Genomic DNA, 21,547 nt, shown 5'->3' on the forward strand with positions numbered 1-21,547 from the left:
TGATATGATGTACCATTTACAGCATTTTTTTCGTGAGGAGACTGCCCTAACTTTCTGCCATTTTGTTACCAGCTCTCCGGTGCCGGACACGTCCGGCGGTTGAGCTTCGTTAATCCCGCTGTCAAGGCAGCTACTCAGAACGGACTCCTTATAAAGTGCCTCTTTCCCATGTTTAACCTCTACATGCGCGCCTATATATACCCTGAAACATATAAATTGTTGGAAGCTGGCTGTAGAGAGACAACAGCAGCCCAGTGGCTGCACAAAGGGAGTTCATGCGAAATGCAGCAGTGACGCTTGAATTTAGCCTATTGGGGAACCAGCCTTAGGCTATTCTTGACTTGCCAAAGGCCCAAAAACATCAAACATCACAGGCCCCGATTATGAAACACCCAGAGGAGGTGATCGGCGCCAACAAGATATTCCTCCATGTCCTCTGGTCTCACGATTGCAGAGACCATATAGCAACGTCCGATAAACCATGACTTGGAAGCCTCCGAAGTAGTAGCAGCAGCACCAGTCATGAGTACCCATCTCAGAACCTCGGGCCCGAATCGAAACCAGAAACTGGTGTCTGATTTAGAAAGCGCTACCTGGAGGTCACGGACGTCGTCTTGGTAGTCTGCCTTTCGACAAGCGCGTATGACCGCTCTCCAATAGATCGAAGCTGCAATATAGCAACACCGCAGTGCCACCTCTGCGTCCTTGTCCGTACCTGCTGGCCAATTCTGTCCATGGGATGTTTTGAAAAAGTCATATTCGGGCCACTCGCAACGCCCTGAGGGCTGGGTACATATCCTATTGAGCGAGACCAAAAGCTCTAAGATAGAGCATGGCACCCTGAGGTCTGGTGGTCGCTTGAGCTGTCGGTATGTGGCAATGGCAAGAAGACTCGTGTATGACCCGATAACATGTTTAGGTCCCGACGTAGGCAAGGCCTCCAACGTATCTTTCCCGCTGAACAGAGAGTTCCAAAGGTTCCAACTTTATAGAACCCGTCAGCAAAGATCGCCTGAACGGAAGCTGCTCCGTGAGGCGCTCCTTCGAATTAAGGAATTGAACGTACTGCGCAATACACCATCCTGGAATGGAATCCGCCGCTGGGGGATTGGCTGCCCGCATTTTGATCATGGCCAATACTCCATCATCGTGCGTTGTGCCTTCTCCGAGCTCGCCAGATAATTTCTGTTGTAATTAGCGCCTCTGTATGGATGTACTCATTGTTCGATACGGGACTTTACCGCAAAATACACCAAGTAGATTGCCGCAGTAATCACACTGTCAGACAAACCGTGGGATTGGCTCTTGAGAATACCGTCCTGAACAAGGCGACATACATTTTGCTTATGGTACAGAGTCACTGGATTGTCACGTCTGCCCTGCAGCAGGTCCATGAATGAGGAAGTTGCGAATATGGTTGCATGGAACAGGCATGCATCGGATAGTACTGTCTGGTTCCACCGGGTGTGTAGGTTATGGGCGAATGTACCACGATATTGATCCGCCACCGGAAGAAATGTTCCCCCTCCTGTGGTGCACTGTGAGAACCTGATTCTGAACACAATCTAGCCCTGTTTCTTTGCTGGCTTAGTGGGACTTACTTTGGAACAGGAGAGCGGGGAAGTACGGCTTCTTTGGAATTGGATAGCTGAAACCGCTATTTACTGGCCATTGAATGGCGTGGCCGGTGCGGTTGCGCGTCTGACGCGAGAGAATATAGCGTAAGTCCTGTGGATTCGACTCTGAATAGCTCGCCCCGTTTCGAGTGCCTTGATCACCCATAATCAGGCCGTTCTCATACATCTGAGCACGATGCGCGGCCTGGTTGGGCCTGACAAGGATCCAGGATAATGTGCTGGGGTTCGTGGCATTGTCCGAGAAGTCAGGTTCGATATCGCAAATACCCCCTCCACCCACGTTCAGCTCACTGTTACTTGGCAGATCCGACCAATCCGAAACATGAAAACAATGCATTCCCCCAGCTGGGACCTTTGATCCTTTCTTGACATATCGGTACTCCTGGTGCCGACGCCGTGTGCCTCCGCTAGCGACCTTGACGGCTGTAATCGCCCTAGCCGCTGAGCCTCTTGTTGGCTTCTTCTTTGAAGAAGGCCCAGTATACGGTATGAACATCGTGCACAGCGGTTATTGTAACAGAGTCTTCTCAAACTTCGGAGCTTTTGTCGTTTTCGGGTTTGGCCCGTCAGAATCAACCCACAGCAAGAATGAGCCGCAAGCTGAATCAGCTAACGCGGGTCAGCTATAAATGATGAGTGCTTGTTCTCCTATATAGTTGAATCAGTAATCATCTTATGAATGATTACTGATCGCTCTCAGAGAGGAAGTCGCACTGCCGAGAATAGTATAGACTTTCGCTCTAGGAGAGGAAGTCGCACTACCGAGCTTAGTAAAGTCTTTTCGTTCTCAGAGAGGAAGTCGCCCTGCCGAGCATAGTAACGTCTCCTAGAGCCTTCTCTTGGCAATTCAAAACAAACAGCCTCACATAGAGAACGGGAGGCCTGACGGAGTGACTAGCACGGAGCGGCGGGGGGGGCATCGTACAACCTTGGCAGACATGCTAGCTCAATTTTAGGCCATCGGCCACTTCCATATTGCTTCCCATAACTACCAACCCTAACAGACCGCGGATTGGCTTCCGGTGTATCGGGAACCGATAATAACTGCTCCCACTTCCTAGTTGGAATGTGACATAAACTCATCTGAACCTGATAAGCTGCCAGCACCCGGACTCGAAAGTGAGCAATAGAGGGAGCAAGGATAAGGCATGATTAGGGTACCAATATTGCATGAATGTGACCAGGGTGGACAAGTGAGAATTGCGGTGAGTAATCTATGCCATTTAACTGAACCTGTTATTCCCAGACTCAGAATCGTGAGATGGTAAAGCAGAGCACGGGAAAAGGCCGGGCAACTGATTGGAGTATTACGTGCGATAGTAAGGCTGGTAGTCGTGGTAGAGTCATTTTGCAACCAAGGGTCACCCGTGGCTTGTGTCAACCAGATAGAGTAACACTCCAAGGGCCGTACCCTCCATTAGATGCCTGAACTGTATATTTCTCCCATTCAACCTGATTAGTTATTCTCGCTTGAGGTGCCTAGAATTACTGGTCAATCTTGCTCACTGTGGCTGAAATGATTAGTTATTCCTGCCCGGACTTGGTAATAGTACCTGAAGCCGGAAATCACGCAGGCCACCGACGATTTGTTGAATTATAACCAACAGGCGCTAGAAAAGCGCCAGTGCGCCAGTAACTGCAGGACTCATCAAACTTCAAACTCACAGATCGTGCCAACAGAAACTGCACACATAGCCTTTGATATCGCTGTCCCCAGTCCATGATGATATAGGCGAAAATCGCTCTGTCCTTCCAAGGATGCAAAATAATACGAGGAACAGAAGGCTTGAATGGATAGAAATCTAGCTCAGTCTCACTGGAAGTCACCTTGCAAAAGTCTTTCTTAACTTATCCGTGGCTTGGAGGAATCTGCTCGGAAATCTTCACTCGCTCCCAGCATGTCTGGCATCATGTGCCACGAAGGTCGCGGCGAAGAAATAGTGCATCTAAGCTTTCCAAACGCATAGAAAGAATAAATATTGGCACCTGTAATGTCGCTGCTATGGCAGTATTTCTGATCGTGTTGGAGACGGAACAAGGCGGCTTAAGCACCAACTGTCGTTCAGATTGCCAAATATAATGCTGCAACTAATTTCCCAGGGCAACCCGGGGCTACGTTGACCTAAATGTGGGTTGATCACAAATCAATATCGCATTCTCGATGCGGCCACTTCCTGCAACAACTTGAATAGATACCAGAGTAGAATGCCACTTCTCCTGCAAGTAGCTAGAGACTCTTGGTCTTTGGGTTACTGAATAAGAACTAGGTATAGGGAGTGCAGATTAATAAGGGATGGCAAAACTGTGTAATATGAGGACTATACAATATCTCAATCTAGCCACATGTGTACAAACTTGGTCGAGGACTAAAGATGGTTAGTAAACTTGATCAAGGGGCACTAATAATAATATACTTAGAGGCTTCCCCAGAGTGTGTTCTACAGTACAAACTAGTGATTTCCTAGGATTGAAGCATGGCCCTTGCAGCTACCCACCGTTTAAAAAATGACCGTGCTGGCCTAGTCATGAAACTACGATTAAGACTCGATTGCACTAGCGGGAACTAGTCCAGATTAAGCAGTCACGATGCCATTATTGACCATAGTTAGCCGCTTGGGGAGAGGGGAACAGCCTCATCTCTGGTTGGATTAGTTATCACTGCCTGTCGAGCACATCTTTATCCCTCGACGTTTTTAAGGATACAAACATCCGCCGACTCTACCATAGGAGACAAGATCATAGTCTACAATGTATTGCGAAACAGCCCACGGAACTTCTTCCTTCTATGCTGGTGGGATTGCACTGCATATGTCGCCTGTCGATAGCGATCAGGCGGGGACTGCGCAGTGGGACCCAAGCTCGATGCCTCTCGTAGACGACATCCCCCTCCTGTCGCCCGATTCGCCAAACTACCGAATCTCGGCACCGGATGACCTTTTGTCCTTTCCCTCCGCATCATTCAAGTTGGACTCTTCGCCTTCTGCGTCCGATCCCTCCGTTCAAGATCCCCACTCCGCCTCCGCCCTCACAGAAGTACATGACCTGCCCTGCAACGAGCCTCCCGCGAAGGTAATTAGCACTCTACGTCTCCTCCATATGTTACTAATAAAATAGGTCAAAGCGCGCCGCTCGCAAAACCGACAAGCCCAACGCCGGTTTCGTGAACGAAAGCAACAACAAGAGACCAGCCTCCTCACCCGCCTCCAAGAACTTCAGTCTAAGAATGATGAGCTATCCTTGTTAATAACCAGCCTCAAACAAGAGAACTGTGTTCTGGAGAGTGATAAAGCCCGCGTATATCAAGAAGTTGAGCTACTGCGCAAATGGCGTCGCAAACTGTTTGGCCTCATGTCTAAACTTGTGCAAGAGGACGAGATGACAAATGACCAGTTAACAACAATTTCAAGGAGTTGCTCGAATACATGCTGGCGGAGAGGGAATGAGTATTTGCGGTTAATGGTTACAATGCAGACATTGCTTTCGTTGTTTGACGATTTGCAGCTCGCGTCCGGAGGAGGCTGACCTTTCTATTACTCCTTCTTTATTCTTTCCTTATAGGCAGTTGGACTTAAATGTTACAACAAGTCTTTTGATACCACATGATGCAAATAGCTCGCGCCATAAACTAGATTTAGAGTTGTCTAGGGGAACGAGCCTTATTAGAAAGACGCGGTGCAAGCTAGCAAGACGAGTTGCATGGTGCTGGTGGTCATGACCTGCTAACATGAGTACTATCACAGCAGCATCAGCACCCGATGCCCTGGTGGACTATGCGACGGTGTCACTCCAGTCGTCCGTCCCACGCCACCTATTCAGCGAAAATAGGGGCAGCTGCAGACGAGGATGGCCAGATAAACTTGATACGAAAGTGAGATACATGCCAGCCGCGTCAGATATATGGCTGGCCTAATAAGGGGACCTTGTAGCTCCAACATGCCAGGCCAATCCGGTCCGAACCCTTCGGCTGATTCGTGAAAGCTGCTTTGTGTGTTCCCAACGCGAAAGTAGCACAGTACTTGGAATTATTGAAATATGGGAAATTACCCCTTGATATGTGTTTTGTTGGCTATCATGACCGCAAGGTCAATACTGTATTGGCGACATTGGTTGATGGCTTCATAGAGCTATAGCAAGGCCTGCGATCGTGGCACGACTTGTGAGGCTAACTGTGCAATTACTCAACACGTTCCATAACATAATGGGAGACTGGTCTGTTTTTCCCTGGTTAGTTCCATCCTCGTCCTGGACACAGCGCCTTGTCGTCCTCCAAGGGCGAAAGTCCCCTTAAGTAGAGCAGAGATATGCTTGAGGGAGGGGTTTCCTTTCGCGGATCTCCTCTCTGCCAAGCGTCGCCTTGATAACACCACCTTTACACTCTTCTAAAGAAAGTCCAGCTAGTTGTCTTGTCACACTGTCTAAGAGAGAATTTATAGAAAAGGCGCCAGGCTCAACAATAAGCGTTCGTGCGTTAAATAGACCTTTATGGGCCAATTTTAAGGCACTGTACATCCCACAACTGGCCGGGACGTCGTGGCCAGTAATGCTGCTGATGTTCACGATTATGCTTCTGGTGCCGCCGAGAATTGTACAGCGCCCGCGGAGGGAAGGCAAGAAGGCGCGTATCAAGCGCAAGGGGCCAAAGAAGTTGGTCCCCAGATATCTGTCTCTAGCTGCGAGACGAGAAGCGTCGACGAGATCCAGAATTCAGAGTACTACTTGTCCTATTTCTCCAATCCTTCTGGAAGCCTTACAAAGCTGTGTTTATTTGACGTCTTATGCCGTAGCGACGCGCGTTTTACCGGAGGCGGCCATCAAGTGCCCTCCGTGCCTTTATACTAAGCAGGGTCCTGGTGTCTGCCTCTCGCCAGTCTTGTCAGCCTCTGGTCGACCTTCAGGCCGAGACGTAGCCACAAAGAATTGTAACGCCTTTAGTATTCACCTAACAGCTCCCTTGATGCGTTCAATTATAGCTACGATAGAAGTAAACGTTCACTTGATGAAAACATTGGATTTCGCTGCTGGCACACCGGAGGATCACACTCGCGGAGTCTTTAACCACAAAGGTAAGAAGAGAAAGGCCTTCTATGATAGTTTGACAGGTCTAGACCCGGGGATGTGAGTCTGTTCTGAACAACGTCTCCAGTGGAGCGGTTTTACCAAGATCGAATAGTCGTGCGCAGGAAGTGGAGAATGCTGCAGAGGATAGGCCGCGTTTAGGAACATAACACCACGGAATTAGACTTGACTAGCGAAGTTTCTCGCAGTAGTACAGAGAAGCCTTCGTATAAGCACTACAAAACGTAAGCACAGAATGACCCATATCTGTTTCGTCTTGTCAGAGACACCTACAATTGTATTTCGTAATTCTTTCCTACCTAGGTAGCTCCAAAAAGCTGAAAAATCGCGGAATACCTCAATATACCCTTGCCTAACAGCTTCAGACGCTAGGAATGCTTCCAAAGACCTGCCAAATCAAACCTCATCTGTGTTCAAGCACGTCGATGGTCACGATGCAGGTCATCAAAATATCCATTACAATCGCTAATCCAACCGTCTTGATCTAAGCTATTGTACATCACTGATTCGTATGCCTTACATAACGTTGCAGGTATGGATCAGCAAAAATGCCTAGTGCCGCCCAACCGCTGTTTGATATCCAAAGAGCGAACAATCCCAGTACACTCATTGATCGGTCCCCAAGGGCGAACCAGCAAGCGCATCCAGCGTCGTCGAAACCGGCCACCCAGTCATCTTCGCCCATTTTTCGCTGTCCCCCTTGATTTCCTTCCGCTTCGCCGAGTCTTGCAGCCAAGGCCCACAGAAGGCGATTGGACCGAATGCATTTACCCATACAGCGGCGGAGTCGCTGGAGATGGCCAAGGCGCAAACCTCGGTGGCGTGGTAGTCTAATCTGGAACGTAGGCTTTTCATGTTGCTGGCGCGTTGGAAGCTATTCAGGGGTTCAGGCTGGGGCTCGGCAAGCCAGAGGATCGACATGGCTGTGTGGTAGTAATGGAGACTCGATACTGTAAAATTCAGCAAGAAGAAAAAAACAGGGCATCGGACAGGGCGCCTAAGCAATTTAACGTTCGGAAGCAGCCATTGAAGCAACGACAGTGGTGATAAACAGGAAGGTATGAACCGTAGAATGAGCGTACCATGCCAATCTCGAATAGTCCAAATTTGCGGAAACGCAACACCCTTTCTCAAGCCCGGCGTTCGTATCGGCTCGAACGATGGCGGAAGTGAGTTTTTCCAGTTGTTCAGCTCCGCTTTCATCACTTCCCACTCTTCGAATGTCAACGCAGGAGAGTCGACTGCCAGGCAGCGATTTATGACCTTGCCAAGGAGGAATGTGACACGGTTGGCGTGGTCTGCATCGTCTCCCTGGCCTTCTTCACCTGCATCTAGAGAGATTTGTTGCGATGAGAGATCAATCATAAGACTTCGGTGTTCAATGAGCGACGCGGTAATGTCTTCTCGCAGGTAGTTCCAAAACCCGGCGCTGAGCAGGTCTGTGGTGAGGTGGACATGGCGATTCGCTAAAATGGAGTAGCATCCTTGAAGGTGGCTTTGGGAGCTGACGTTTTCTTGGGCAGATATTAGTATTTGGGAAAGCAAATGGTCGGTAGCGGTACTAACGGGTGATGATCTCGTAAGACCGGAGCAGGCATATCGCCGCAAGGGATTCTCCAATCGGTAGCTCATCCACATTCCGCGTGAGAGATATCAAGCACCGGACGCTATCGTAGTGATAGAACTCGGCGATCTCAAGATACTCGTCTTCACCGAGAGTCCGATGTTGATGAGCCGCAGCAAAGGCAAGAATAGCGCTCAGAAGAAGCGGATTGTATCGGGCACGGACCGGAACAACGTCAATGAAATGACGCCTACTATCGTTCAAGTCGTACCATCCCGCTAGTTTGTCGATATAGTGGCGGAAGATCTTGGCGACCAGAGGATCTTGTAAGGCAATCCCGGGATTCTGGGTCGAGGTGTAGTCAGTACCACGGTGGGAAGGTTGTGAAGGAGTGTGAGGAGGAGATGTTGATGAAGCCGCCTTGATCCAGTGACAGTCACGGCCACCTCGCTCACAACGTCCGCATCTCGGTCGTCGGCCGTCACACTTGACCCTGGCTGATCGGCACTTTTGACTTTGGAAATTAGTAATTGCGAGAAAGGAAGCGCCCTTTGAGGATAGAAGTAACGTACCAGCCTGTCAGAGTTAGCTAAGCGCGTCCAAAAGTATGAAATTGCTCGAGATCGAGCACTCACGGTTCAACTCGAGCGGGCGCGGCATTACAACTTGTCACGGAGCGCCGCTGCCTGAGCAGCCACGCAATTAGCGCATCGGGTGAAGTAGCTGTATCGTCGAGTCGGATCGCAGTAAAGAACTAGCTTAACGATGGTTGGATGGAAGACTGCGAAGCGAGAATCGAGAACGATTTCGCGTGGTCGTCGCTTTTCAACTGAAGGCGCTTGCCCCGCAAAATCTTGACGCCGTGGACCAATCATAGCCCCACTTCATGCTCCAGCTCGTTCGGAACAAAGTCGGGCCAGCCGTCCCCACTGGGGCTGTGTGGTCTTGCTCCCTTCACCGTAAACAGCTCCCGATCTCTTCTGAAAGGTGGAGATTTCTGTACTTTGGGGATAATTCTTCATATGGGATCGGCCATACTGTGCTAGAGGGCAGTGTTTGTTATCAACATATCTCGAAGTCGCGACACAGCCGTAATATCACCAACTAGTGACTTGTGAAGGCAGTGATATATATCCACGCTCAGCACAGGTTGTCACACTGAATACGATCATTTTGCGCTCAGTACAATAATGTTACGAGATATTTGTGTTTCGCAAATTGACTACTAATCGCTGATAGATTGCGATTTTTGTCAAACTATTTACATCCTCTCCAAAGCGTCCGATGAATCTTCCTTCACGCGCTTTGGTTGAAATCATATGCATTCCCGAACCCGCGATTCAAATACCTTTCCATAGCCTCCGACCGGCTCACCCACTCGACCGGAACTTCAACATCTTTCTGACCTTCAATCATTTCTTTCAAGTCATCGGCAAACTCCAGCTTCATCGGGTTCCGATACCACGGCGCAAAATGAACTACAAACGATTAGGAACCTTGACGAATTCCGAAATAAGGGGAAAACCCACTCATTGCCAACATGACCCTGGGGATTTGAGTCTGGTTACCGATTCCAGCGTGCCACAGCCTTAAATCTCGAATAACAATCGATCCTTTCGGCACGACAGGTTGGCATGGCGCCCGAACCGCACGGCGCTTCTCAAGCTCCTCGGCCTTGATCCGCCCGCTCGCGCGCTCGCCATGAAGTCCCTCCTGCGTATGCAATCCCGTATCCGTGTGTGTACCAAGCCAGACCTCCGTAGAGCCGTTCTCAGGTGTCATTGTGATAAGGGGAACGTTGATCACGTACGCGAATGGATGAACGGGATGCGCAAAGTCGGCGTCTGAGTGCACCGGCTGAGACATAGGTGGACAGCTCTCAGTCGGAGGCATGGCAGTATTCCCGGAGCAAAAAGTCCATTTTGGCCTAGGGCCAAGTGCCGTGGAGGTGATTTGTGTTGCAATAGGGTCTTGGTGAGTTAGAACGGGGAGTCTTGCAGCGTTCAAGATTGAAGCAACCTACTAAGGAAGATATTTTTATCGAAGAACTCTTTTACCGGCGGCGCATCTTGCTGGATATTTCCGGGATTGTAATTGTACGGGCTATCTCCGCCCTTTGCCTGGAGTGTGTACGCATCCTGAACCATTTTTATGTTCAGATGGTCGAGTGCATCATGCGGAACAACATCTTCGACAACGACTAGTCCATCCCGGTACAGACTTCGCATAGCAATTTCGATGTTCTGCGGCGATAGCCGTGCATTTTGGATCTCTGGTTTTGACGGACGAATCGATCGAGGATAACTTGTCAACCTGCGGACCTGGACCGATGAAGGTCCAGACCGGTTCGCGAGGAACTGGACTCTGGTGAGTGTTCGGCTCATTGTGGTTAATTTCAAGGCGATTTGAGTTTGGGCTTGTGCAGATGACTAGATAGGATGGACTTTCTTGAATGTTAAAAAGTCTCCAACTACGTGCACTCACCAGGGTGCATTGTCGAAGGATTTATAGTTGCTTGCAGGCTGCGATTTGCCCCTTACACATGGGAAGCCCCGTTGGATTCGAGACTAGATTATGCGAAACTGTTACACCCAATGAGATTGAAAACAGTGGGGTGGTCTCGCCTTTCCCGCAATAGCGCCCCTTCAAGAACAGGCCCATTGCTATACAGACAGGCCAATTGCTTTGCCAGAGTGCTCTCTCCTTCTTTCCATTCCTTGTTTCACAACATCAAGGTTCATGCTAAAATTCAACATGAATCGCACTGCAGGGAACAAGAGCCTTCGTCAGATCGTGATAACGGCTAATTTCTCCTGGTAAGGTGGTCCGAGTGACTGGTCCCGTATTCCTCAACCCGCATTTCATGCGAGTCCGGATCCACCTTAGTACCTGTGAAAACAGGACAGACTCCTGTCGCCACAACACCTCGCTTTTCGCATCGCATTATCGCCTTTCAGACTCGCATCAGGTCGCAAAACAACCTCCTCATTCTTGGCCACATTTGCAACCTTCTTCGGAGAAGCCATCAGTATTTGACAAAGTCCAACTGTGGCGACAGAACACTCTATATAATGTCGCCAAGTTTAGTCTCCAATCTATCCATCTCAGTTGCTAGACATCCTTCGACCGCAAGACGATAACAAGAAGTGAACGCAATGGAATTTGACCCGCAGATCCGTGAGTCTCCAACCCTAATAAATCCTGCCGACTCCGCCCGCTAACCTACCTTGATGAAGCTAGCTACCTTACCTCGGATCTCTCGAGCTTTGCTCACGTTTCTGTACGTGGGCGTTGGCTTGTTATTCTGTTGAGTCTCATGTGATAGCTCTTTTATCCGGAAACACTGGCTTATATCGCCATATCCAGGATGGTATCATCAATGACCTTACGGAGACGGTTAACGGTGTACTTGACGCGATGGCGGAGGCCGAGGGAAAACGGGTTATTGACGGAGTCGTTGCTTTGAAGGCAGATATTCTGTCGGATGCGAAATTAACGTTGAAACGTGAATGGCCTATGGGTGCATTCATTAGGCCAAGGAATGACTTTAGAACGCTCCTCGATGATAGATTCAACGACATTGCCGGGTATAGCAAGGAGTTAGCCAGAGAAATACCACATGGATAGACGTCTTCTGGCTGCACAGTGAATGCTACCTCTGCAAGTTTGATTTCGCTGGCAGCAGGCAAGTGACTAATGTAGTGGATAAATTCAGATCGCCGGTTAAACACTCTATTCACATTCACAAAGTATGGGAGAGACTGATGACGTCGACATTCAAGTCTTCAAGACCCGCGGTGCTCGAGTTAGTGACAAAATATAGAGAGCTTGTCAGTGGCGATACATACAGTCAAAGGGAGGACGCCGAGGTGCTGCTCTTCCATGAAATGTGCGAAGTTTGCCTCTGGGGAAACGCGACAGAGCTATCTGTCCTGACGTCCTTGACATACGAGGATCTTCAGAAACTCCAGGGTGCCGGAGCACGACAAGCGCAGCGAAAGAACATTTTTAACAATGACCTCGATGCGGCGTTTAAATTACTGAAAACTGCCTAGCAGCTTTGCAATGGGGCCGAAATTCGAGTTGACTTTGTCCTGGACTATGCGGTGTTTGAGGTCTTCGCTGACCTTAATCTTGCTGGCTACCTACTCTCCACCAGACTTGCAACAAAAATCGTCCTGCACCCTAAGTGGACACTGTGGCTTGTCTCGGATGCCCTTGCTGTTGACTTTAACAATGTCCTCGCGGCCTTGCTGAACCCCCGTGCGTTCTTTAGAACCCAGGCAGAGATGGCGCGATCTAAAGCTGAAGAACAATCCCTGGGTAACCAATGGTGTGACTTTTACCAAAAGGGGAAGATAGTGGTGCGCGAAGATAGATTCTAGGTAACGGGATGTAGCTTTAGGCGTCTGCCACATCTCGCCCTGGCTTTGTTTACCCAGCTGAAGACTCATGATCTAGTTATCCTTAAGGGCGATTTGAACTATACAAGCTTACAGGTAACATATATGCTCCTATTTACCTACTCTTTAACTATTAGCACCACGACTAATATGTTACTACTAGGCTTATTACAACTCTATGACCCGTTCTTGAACCCCATTGGCCGGTTAGGCCCTGTTTCTGGAAGAGAGACTTCCACGTTGCTGCGGCTGTGCATATGATATTTATGGCCAGCTTGTTCATCTCCCAGAATAGGCAGCAAGGTAGTTTAGCTTTAGGTTGGCACCGAGCCCTATTGCGATGTACGGCACTCGGATAATTGTTGCAATCCCAGCTCTAAGATTGTGTCAGAGTGGGAACAGCTAATAGCAGAGGTAAAGAAAAGTAGATACCCATATTAATCCCAGCCCAAGCAGACCATGGACCGAGATTCTTGTTCACAGACTTATATTGCATCCCCATAGTAAGATACAGGGAAGTACAAGGCCTATTACCACTCACATCCGCCGTCAAGACCCACGCGGCATGAACCAGGGCAGCGGTAATCCGGGTCCACGCGGCATAGCAGTGGCCGTGGCTACCTGGTCTGGAAAACTGCTCCCACAGAAAGTTGAGGGGTTGGCAGTACAGTAACGCCTAGTCCCTAGTCCCTGATCGAACGCACCCGCGTTCGCTTTCTTCCGCCCCTGATTGGCTCCCATCGCCCTTCCCCCTTCCCGTTGCCGCCCCACACCCCACCCACACGCCACGCCCGGCCATGCTCCTCCTGTCTGTTTGTCACCTGCGGAGGTCGCGAAGTGCGTGTGCGTGTGCGTGTGCGTGTAAGGCGTGTAAGGGAGGAGGAGTATAGTATATAGTAAAAGTATATACTATAGGAGGCTAAGAAAGAACTATCTCCCTCTCCCTTCTCCTCCCGTATTATAAACACGGAACGCTTCCATTATATACTATACAAGATTATCCTTACTTAGATGGACATGCCATACCACCCACTACCCACCACCTATAATCATGCTAACTTTTTTTACTTTTTTCTTCTTCCCCTTTACACGGGTTAAGAAATCTATCCTAATCCTGCTTATTCTCCCTACCTGAAATGATCCTCGCGAGGGCTTCACAGAGGAAGATAACCAAGCCACGCGCCACCTACATTACGATATACACGTATGCTTATGTGGTGTAGGAGCCTATCCTCTGCTAAGCTATGGATCTCTTCCTCTATAATCCTACCTACCATCTCTGGATCTGCACGGCCACCCGCTGCCAGTACGCGGTAACCCCATCCACCTTACTTACCCACCTGCGCACCCGCCATGGCTCCCACCCAACCACGGCGACCCCCGCCCTCCGCGAAGCCGCCCTGGCCGTGATACTCCAGCAGCCCTGGGCGGACCCTGCCCAGGAGCTGAGCCGCCAGCCCACTGCGGGCGACCCGCCCGTGCCGGGCCTGCCTGTCTACCAGGGCTATGGGTGTCCACACTGCCCCTATATCGCCCGGACCCTAGATTCTACTAACACGCACCGCCGCGCGAAGCACCGGGACCAGGATGGGGTATGGGGACAGGGCCGGCTCTTAGTCGCGCGCCACAGGGCCCGGCAGCAGGCCCGCCTCGTAAATTGGGTGGTGTCCTGCCAGCGACTTTATGTCACCCGGGCTGGGAGCCACTTCTTTGAGGTAACCTGCACAGCAGCCCCCGCGGCGCAGGGTATGAAGAAGAGGCCAGTACTAACCCCCGCGGAGCTTGTCCAGGCCCATGTGGACCAGGCGCTGCGGGAGGGCGAGGCAGCCGTTAAATGGGAAGCAAGCCAGGTGCCAGTCCTGGATCCACACCCTACCGAGGTATCCCCGTGGCTGGAGCTTACCCGGTGGCCAGAGTACCTGCGCGGCCAGGACCTGACCATGGTCGCCCTGCTAGGCGCCCTGCCTGATCCCCGCGAGGAGCCGCTGCTGGTGCAGCTCAGCGCGAGCGTGCAGCGGCTGATTGACCAGGCCTACCACGCCATCCGCGAAGGCCAGATCAACGAGTTTGACCAGATCCAGATCAACACCTTCCACCGCGAGCCCCGCCTGTGGAACCGGCCAATCCAGATCCACCTGCGGCCGAAGACCTACCACCAGTACTGCCAGGTGTGGCAGCGCCTGGTCTGCTTCGCCTACCGCAGCAGCCGGCCGGACCAGCCCATCCGGCTCCGCCACCAGCTGAATACCGCCCAGCTAGCCGCGCTGGACCGCATGGCGGAGCATGGCCGCGGGCTGGTAGCGCTTGCTGCGGAGGCTATAAAGCCCCATATAACACCAGCAGCAGCAGCCGGCCAGGATGCCCCACCTCCTACGCCACCCACCCCTAACCCGCTGCCACGGCGGACGGTCCCCTGGAAGCGGAAGAAGGACCCAGCTATGCTAGTAGGCACCCTGCCACGGCTCGCACCACGTCCGCCAGTCCCCGCGGCCGTGCCCCCCGTGGCACCCCTACCATCCTGCCCTACCCGCATCGGCCAGGCTCCTGAGCCTCCCCGTAGCCCCCACGAGGCAGCGCTCCAGGCCCAGCTGGACTAGGCAACGCTGGACCTCTCTATCACGCTGCTGGACTACCCCCTGAAGGGGGACCTATTTAAGAGCACCCTAGTGGGCTTCCTCGCGGTGCTGGGGGTGGACGCCGCGCGCCAGACCTTCCGCGACCCGTATAGCTACACCAGCTACCTGTCTGGCCTGGTCAAGATGGCGCAGATGCTGGTCGCCCTGCGCGCTATCCGCGAGGCCGAGGCGGGCCGGGTTAGCCACGCCGCGGACGCCCTGGATGAGATGCGCGAGCGCTTCCTGCTCTTTGGGGTGCGCGCCCCCTTTGGCTGGATCACGCGGCTACGCACGTATAGTAAGAGGATCCAAAACAGCACCACCAGCATGGGCTATATCTACTGGAGTGACGACGAGCAGACCCTGAGCTATAAGGACCTGCGCCTGAGCATGCGCGGGCTGCGGGAATTCGTCGCGGGGCAGGTCTCGCGCGCCCAGGTAGAGCTCGCGGGCCTCTTCCTCCTACACGAGGAGGAGGCCCGCGAGGAGGTGGTGCCGCGCCTGGCCCTGCACGAGCTACAGGACGACCCGACTAACAACACGCGGGGGTGGAACTTCCTGCGGGACCCGCGCACGCGGAAGGCCCTCCCCACCCTAGGGGACCGCTGGCTGCTGGACCGCGTGCTTGGGGCAGACTGGCTGCGTGAGGAGTTCCTAGAGGTCCGCCAGATCGGGCAGGCGGACGAGGTGCTCTGGCGGGAGGGCCCTGTGGCACAGTACCTGCAGCAGGTGGACGGGTTCCTGCAGCGGCTGCTCCTCCTCGTCCACATCACTGGTGGCCAGCCCGCGCGGGCCACCGAGCTGCTGGGGCTGCGCCACCGCAACACCCTGCAGGGCCGCCACCGGAACATCTTCATCGAGCACGGGCTGGTCAGCACGGTCACCACGTACCACAAGGGCTATTCTATCAGTAACACCACTAAGATCATCCTAACCCAGGGGACGCAATGCAACAAACGTATGTTGCACTGGGCAGTGGGCGCCAAGATCTGCCAAGGTAGCGGCTGATTAGCGGGCAAGGGATCCACCTTGCGTATCTTGCACTGCTCCCACTCGCGTATCTTGCACTGGCCTTTTCATGGTGGATCCGGCTCAGATTGGGGCTAGGGGTTAGAGGGGCTGGTTAGCTATAGCTGGTGCTAATTACAGTGGCATGACAAAAGTTTGAGTCGCCCCACTAAACGCGCTAGTAGAGACGTTTCCTAATTAGTCATAGTGGAAGTTATTCTGCCCACCAAAACAACGCGTAGCAAGCTGGATGAGGTGGTGAATTCAGGCCTATGTACAATGCCTCGCAAGCAATTAACGCCTGATATTCGCGCTCGACTTTGTGAGCTGAAGTCAATTGGATGGACACTTACGCAAATACATCACTGGTATCCTGAGATCCCATACGGAACAATTCGAACTATAATTGCCCGCGAGAATAAGCGGAAGAATAATGAAACTTCTCCTCGATCTGGACGACCCAAGAAGATCTTACCAGAGGAGCAACAACATCTACTAGAACTAGTAGCGCAGGATCAGCATATTAAGATGCGCGAGCTCTCTGAGGCAGTTCAAAGCAGTCCTTCAGTTTGAACAGTCCAACGTCTATTCCGCACGCTACACATGCGGAAATGGAAGCAATGTGAGCGGCCAGAAATTACCCCATAGAATGCAGAAAAGAGACTAAGATGGGCATAAACATATGCAGGATACACCGCGGAGGACTTCTACCGAGTTATCTAGTCCGATGAGTGCTTAGTTGAGCGAGGAGCTGGCGCACGAAGGATATATACATTCCGATCTCCAAGACAACAACTTATCGAGCGAGATGTGCATACTGTACGCTGTGGTAAAGGCGTGAAGCAGATGTTCTGGGCTGCCTTTGGCTTTAATCGACGAACTGGCTTGCTACCTCTTGATGGCGATCCGCTATCAGCGCGAGGCGGAGTTACTGCATGGGTTATACAAGGTGTATACGAGGCATTCCTTCCTGAAATCCTGGGCCCTGGGGATATCTTCATGCATGATGGTGCCTCTGTACACCGAGCCTATATTATACAAGATCTCCTTGAAGACATGGGTGTTGAAGTTATGGTATGGCCTCCTTATTCTCCAGATCTAAATCCCATCGAGAATCTATGGGCTATTATGAAGGCAAAGATTTATGAGCTTCATCCAGAGCTAGAGAGGGCTCCAGATACTGATAATACTTTATATCAACTTATCCAAGCTGCGATAGAGGCCTGGCATGCGATTGATGACCGGGTTCTACGGAATCTTTGTGCAACGATGCCTCATCGTGTGCAGGCAATTATTGAGGCAGATGGTTGGTACACTAGTTACTAAGTTCTGGATAGCTTCATACTAGCTTAATCAGGAAGGCGGAATGTACAGTGGAATCTACATTTGCTCTAGTGCTTATTTGAAGGAAGTGGGGCGACTCAAACTTTTGTCATGCCACTGTAGGAGTCGCTCTGATTAAAGATTAAGGTGTAGTTATTAATCAAACATGCCCAGTTCTTTTTAGTTGGGGTTTTTTTTTATGGGCGCGGGCGCGGGCGCGGGAGTGGCGTTAGACTACCCATACTCCCGCGCTCGCTGGCTAACAGTAGTAGCCGTGGAAACACGAGGAAACTATAGCAACCATAAATAGGAATGTTTATTATTATTATAGCCGGAGCCGGGCATTCAAGCATTTCGGGCTTTTTTGGGTAGGGGGTGCATCCCATTAACTAATCCATTGATCCGTCCATTAAGTCAAGCAGTCGCGAAGCAGCTGTTAACTGGTTAACAACCAGTCACCACCATGGAGAACCAATTGTTCGAGAAGATCCCCAGCTTGCAGATTATCATTTGCCGCCAGTGCAAGCATGGGGTGCGGCCAGCCGAGGCAGAACGCCATTTAAAGCAGAAGCATCAATTTAGCCACCATCAGGCCACCCAGGTCACCCAGGCCATTCAGCAATGGGCGGATATCACGCAGGACAGCCAGGCGATCCAGATCCCATGGGTTATGGATCACCCGCTACCCATATTACCATGCCATACTAACGGGTTTTTATGCCAGCGGGACCCCACGTGTCATTACATTGGATCCACCATGGCGTCCATGCGGGTGCACTGGCGAACCACCCACCAATGGTCCCAGCAGGGCCGCCGGGGCCATGTCAGCCAGAGGGAGAAGGCACGTGGGGAGGTGGAGCTGGCACGATCATACACGCGCGTGGCATGGCAGCAGGTATTCCCCACGCGCAAGGGGTCCCATTACATCCACATTAGGTACCCAGATGGCCGCCGCCAGGGCCCGCCACCACCCACGGAGCAGGCCCAGCAGGCCGTGGATGCCATAGTTATCGCATGGGAGCGGGCGCGCGCGCGCGAGGCGCAGCAGGCCACCATCCAGGCGGACGAGGCGGCTGATGCCAACCCATGGCTGCGCATGACGGGGTGGGCGAGGTATTTGGACGGCGTGCACCCGCAGGATTTGCGCCAGCTGGTAGAGGCCCCCGTGGAGGTAGAGATGGAGGCGGTGGTAGAGGAGGATCCCAAGGCAGATCCCATAGAGCAGGGCGTGCGGGTGATTTGGGACGCCATGGACCAGCTGGCGCGGCGTAGCCAGCAGACCGTGCAGCAGTGCGGCGCGGGCATCCGCGTGGAGGCAGCCCGTACGGAGGCAGGCCAGGCGCCATACAGGCCATTACAGGCGTACATGGACGAGGCGAGCATCCAGAAGCACGTGCAGCCATGGCAGCAGGTGCTGGCATTCATCGCGCGCACGCAGGCCGCCCAGGCAAACATGAGCCAGGATAGCCAGGATGGGGATGAGGATCAGGATGGGGATAGTAGTGGTGATAGTAGCCGCCATGGCGAGTGGCTAGGGAGGTTGCCCGCGTATGGGATGACCCCGCGGCAGCGCCAGAAGTGGCAGGCATTATGGCAGCTGGCCATGCCAGCCGTTAAGAGGCCCGAAGCTGAAGCCCATACGCGAGCCCGAGCCAGGCCAGGGGTGAGGGTTGTACACACGTTCACCGGGGCAGGCCAGATTATTGAGGACGTGTGGAGTGCCAGTCCCAGCCCAGGTAGCAGCCCAACCGCGATGGAGACGGACGAGGAGACGGAGATGGATGATAAGGATGGGGTCCAGGCTGCAGATGCAGAGGTGGAGGCGTGGCAGATAACCCCCGTGGAGCAGGCGTGCTTGGAGTTTTACATCAAGCTGATGAACCAGCGCCACCACACGCACGAGTACGAGAGCGCGCTGGTATGCGCCATGGCCGTGCAAGGGTGGGGCGAGGCGCGCTGGCGCGATCCCAGTAGTTACCCGCCCATATTATCCCGCGTGCTCAAGGTGGCGCGCTTCATGGTGGTGCAGAAGGCGTTATGGTTAGATCCCCACGCGAAGGAGATCATCCGCATGTGGACGGGCCACCGGCAGCCAGGCGGCGGCAGCAGCAGCCCCATTGCATGGCCGTTAACCAGCGCGGACGACCAGCTGGTGGATATCCATCCAGCAGGGGAGCCGGCCATTAGATCATCATCAGGATCGCCACCAGGATCAGGATCAGGATCAGGATCAGGGTTGGGTGGGAAGTTGTTCCATGACCACGTCCAGCAGATGGTGCGCAGCTTCATGATCCGCGGCACACACGGCCCCATGCAGACATTATTAGATTGGCGCACGTACGGGTTAAAGGTGCATTACAACACCACCACGCCAGGGCACGTGGGATGGATGGGCAGTGACGAGCTGTTGTACAAGGACGTGCATTTCACCATGGGCGCGTTCCGCGGCTTCATTCATGGCTTGGTGGGATCGGCGCGCGAGCTGCTGCGGGAGGTATTATATATATCCCCGCCCGGCACCACCACCACCACCACCACCAGCAGCAATACCAGTAATACCAGCAATAGCAACACCACCACTGATTTCCCACCCATCCCATGGTCCGGATTGTACGACGACCCCACGCAGGGCCAGAAGGGGTGGTGTTTTTTGCAGGATACCCGCACGCGGTGGCCGGTAGATGGGAAATAGTGGTTGATGCAGCGGCTGCGCAGCGAGCCCGCCATGCAGCGCCAGTTCATGCGCCGCGGCCAGATGCAGGCCCAGCTAGTGGCGCAGTATTTGGCCCGCGTGGCCCGGTTCAAGGAGAAGCTAGCGGTGGCCATCCACATCACGGGCGGCCAGCCCGCGCGGGCGCCCGAGCTGTTAAGCATCCAGCACGTCAACACGCAGGCCAGCCGCCACCGCAATATATTCATCGAGGACGGGATGGTGACGGCGGTGACGGCGTACCACAAGGGGTTCCACGCGAGCAATGACATCAAGCTGATCCACCGGTACGTGCCGCGGGCGGTAGGGGAGTTGATCGTGTGGTACATGTGGTTGGTGTTGCCGTTTACAGAGCAGTTGACCGCGTGGCAGGCAGCGCAGCAGCAGCAGCAGCAGCAGCAGCAGCAGCAGCAGCAGCAGCAGCCAGCGGCGCAGCCAGCGGCGCAGCCAGCAGGCAGGGCATTAGGGTTAGGGTTTGATAGGATTAGACAGGATGCCCAAGCTCGCGCGCCCAGGGTAGGGTTAGCCCGCCCATCCACCCACACCCAACCCGCAGGCGCCGCCGCCGCAGCATCAGGGTTAGGGTTAGGGTTAGCCAGCCCGTATTTATAGGGCCCCGATGCTGGCACGCAGCGCGTGTGGACGTCCGACCGGTTCCGTGAGGTGTTAAAGCGCGAGACGCAGGCGCGGTTAGGCCAGGCATTAAACATCCCCGCGTACCGGGACATCGCCATTGGGATCAGCCGGCGGTTCATGCGTGGGGCCAGCGCGTTCAGAAGCGACGTCCATGACGAGAAGGAGCAGCCGGCCGTGATAGAGTTAGATGCCAACCATGAGGAGGGGATAGACACAGAGCAGTGGATAGCACACATCACGGATTTACAGGCGGCGCATTCATCGCACGTGGCTGGGATGGTGTACGCGCGGCAGATCATGGAGCAGGCAGGCACGACCAGCCACCGGCGGGCCATGTTCCGGCAGTCCAGCGTGGAGTGGCATGAGTTTTTAGGGTTTAGCCAGGATGATAACAGTGGTGGTCAGTCCCAGCCCGCAGGCAACGGGGCCCGCGCCCCAAGCGGTTCGCAAGCGGTTAGGGTTAGCCGCAGCCAGGGCCAGGGCCAGGGCCAGGATGATGGTAGTCGTGATGGTAGGCAGCCCGCAGGCAGCGGGGCCCGCGCCCCAAGCGGTTCGCAAGCGGTTAGGGTTCGCCA

The 21,547-nt window shown here is 53.2% G+C and overlaps 7 protein-coding genes across 7 annotated transcripts; 4 read left to right on the forward strand and 3 right to left on the reverse strand.

Annotated features, from left to right (window-relative positions):
• Positions 1 to 368: 368 nt before the first annotated feature.
• Positions 369 to 2,133, reverse strand: BJX68DRAFT_270773 (uncharacterized protein; the record flags this gene model as incomplete). The annotated part of the gene is made up of 4 exons (XM_071046762.1): positions 369 to 984; positions 1,067 to 1,185; positions 1,242 to 1,528; positions 1,602 to 2,133. 4 exons carry the CDS (start codon positions 2,131 to 2,133, stop codon positions 369 to 371), a joined length of 1,554 nt encoding a protein of 517 aa, XP_070895044.1.
• A 2,252-nt stretch (positions 2,134 to 4,385) lies between these two features.
• Positions 4,386 to 5,159, forward strand: BJX68DRAFT_270774 (bZIP transcription factor; the record flags this gene model as incomplete). Its single annotated transcript, XM_071046763.1, has 2 exons — positions 4,386 to 4,706; positions 4,752 to 5,159. The coding sequence occupies 2 exons, from the start codon at positions 4,386 to 4,388 to the stop codon at positions 5,157 to 5,159; spliced, it is 729 nt and encodes a 242-aa protein (XP_070895045.1).
• Positions 5,160 to 7,141: 1,982 nt separating this feature from the next.
• Positions 7,142 to 9,104, reverse strand: BJX68DRAFT_168146 (Zn(II)2Cys6 transcription factor). The gene is made up of 4 exons (XM_071036998.1): positions 8,913 to 9,104; positions 8,850 to 8,853; positions 8,280 to 8,791; positions 7,142 to 8,227 (listed from the first exon to the last, which is right to left on the reverse strand). The coding sequence occupies exons 1-4, from the start codon at positions 8,935 to 8,937 to the stop codon at positions 7,320 to 7,322; spliced, it is 1,449 nt and encodes a 482-aa protein (XP_070895046.1). The 5' UTR covers positions 8,938 to 9,104; the 3' UTR covers positions 7,142 to 7,319.
• Positions 9,105 to 9,573: 469 nt separating this feature from the next.
• On the reverse strand, positions 9,574 to 10,813 carry BJX68DRAFT_278443 (uncharacterized protein; the record flags this gene model as incomplete). The annotated part of the gene is made up of 3 exons (XM_071048538.1): positions 10,301 to 10,813; positions 9,807 to 10,247; positions 9,574 to 9,755 (listed from the first exon to the last, which is right to left on the reverse strand). The coding sequence occupies exons 1-3, from the start codon at positions 10,659 to 10,661 to the stop codon at positions 9,574 to 9,576; spliced, it is 984 nt and encodes a 327-aa protein (XP_070895047.1). The 5' UTR covers positions 10,662 to 10,813.
• Positions 10,814 to 11,432: 619 nt separating this feature from the next.
• On the forward strand, positions 11,433 to 12,941 carry BJX68DRAFT_257858 (uncharacterized protein; the record flags this gene model as incomplete). The annotated part of the gene is made up of 6 exons (XM_071043421.1): positions 11,433 to 11,454; positions 11,514 to 11,557; positions 11,644 to 11,782; positions 12,028 to 12,249; positions 12,361 to 12,641; positions 12,720 to 12,941. 6 exons carry the CDS (start codon positions 11,433 to 11,435, stop codon positions 12,939 to 12,941), a joined length of 930 nt encoding a protein of 309 aa, XP_070895048.1.
• Positions 12,942 to 13,924: 983 nt separating this feature from the next.
• On the forward strand, positions 13,925 to 15,277 carry BJX68DRAFT_270777 (uncharacterized protein; the record flags this gene model as incomplete). The annotated part of the gene is made up of 1 exon (XM_071046764.1): positions 13,925 to 15,277. The coding sequence occupies one exon, from the start codon at positions 13,925 to 13,927 to the stop codon at positions 15,275 to 15,277; it is 1,353 nt and encodes a 450-aa protein (XP_070895049.1).
• Positions 15,278 to 18,089: 2,812 nt separating this feature from the next.
• BJX68DRAFT_270779 (uncharacterized protein) lies at positions 18,090 to 20,318 on the forward strand (the record flags this gene model as incomplete). Its single annotated transcript, XM_071046765.1, has 1 exon — positions 18,090 to 20,318. One exon carries the CDS (start codon positions 18,090 to 18,092, stop codon positions 20,316 to 20,318), a length of 2,229 nt encoding a protein of 742 aa, XP_070895050.1.
• Positions 20,319 to 21,547: the final 1,229 nt, after the last annotated feature.

Source organism: Aspergillus pseudodeflectus, assembly GCF_044049435.1.
Source record: "Aspergillus pseudodeflectus strain CBS 756.74 chromosome Unknown BJX68scaffold_52, whole genome shotgun sequence".
Classification (NCBI taxonomy): domain Eukaryota; kingdom Fungi; phylum Ascomycota; class Eurotiomycetes; order Eurotiales; family Aspergillaceae; genus Aspergillus; species Aspergillus pseudodeflectus.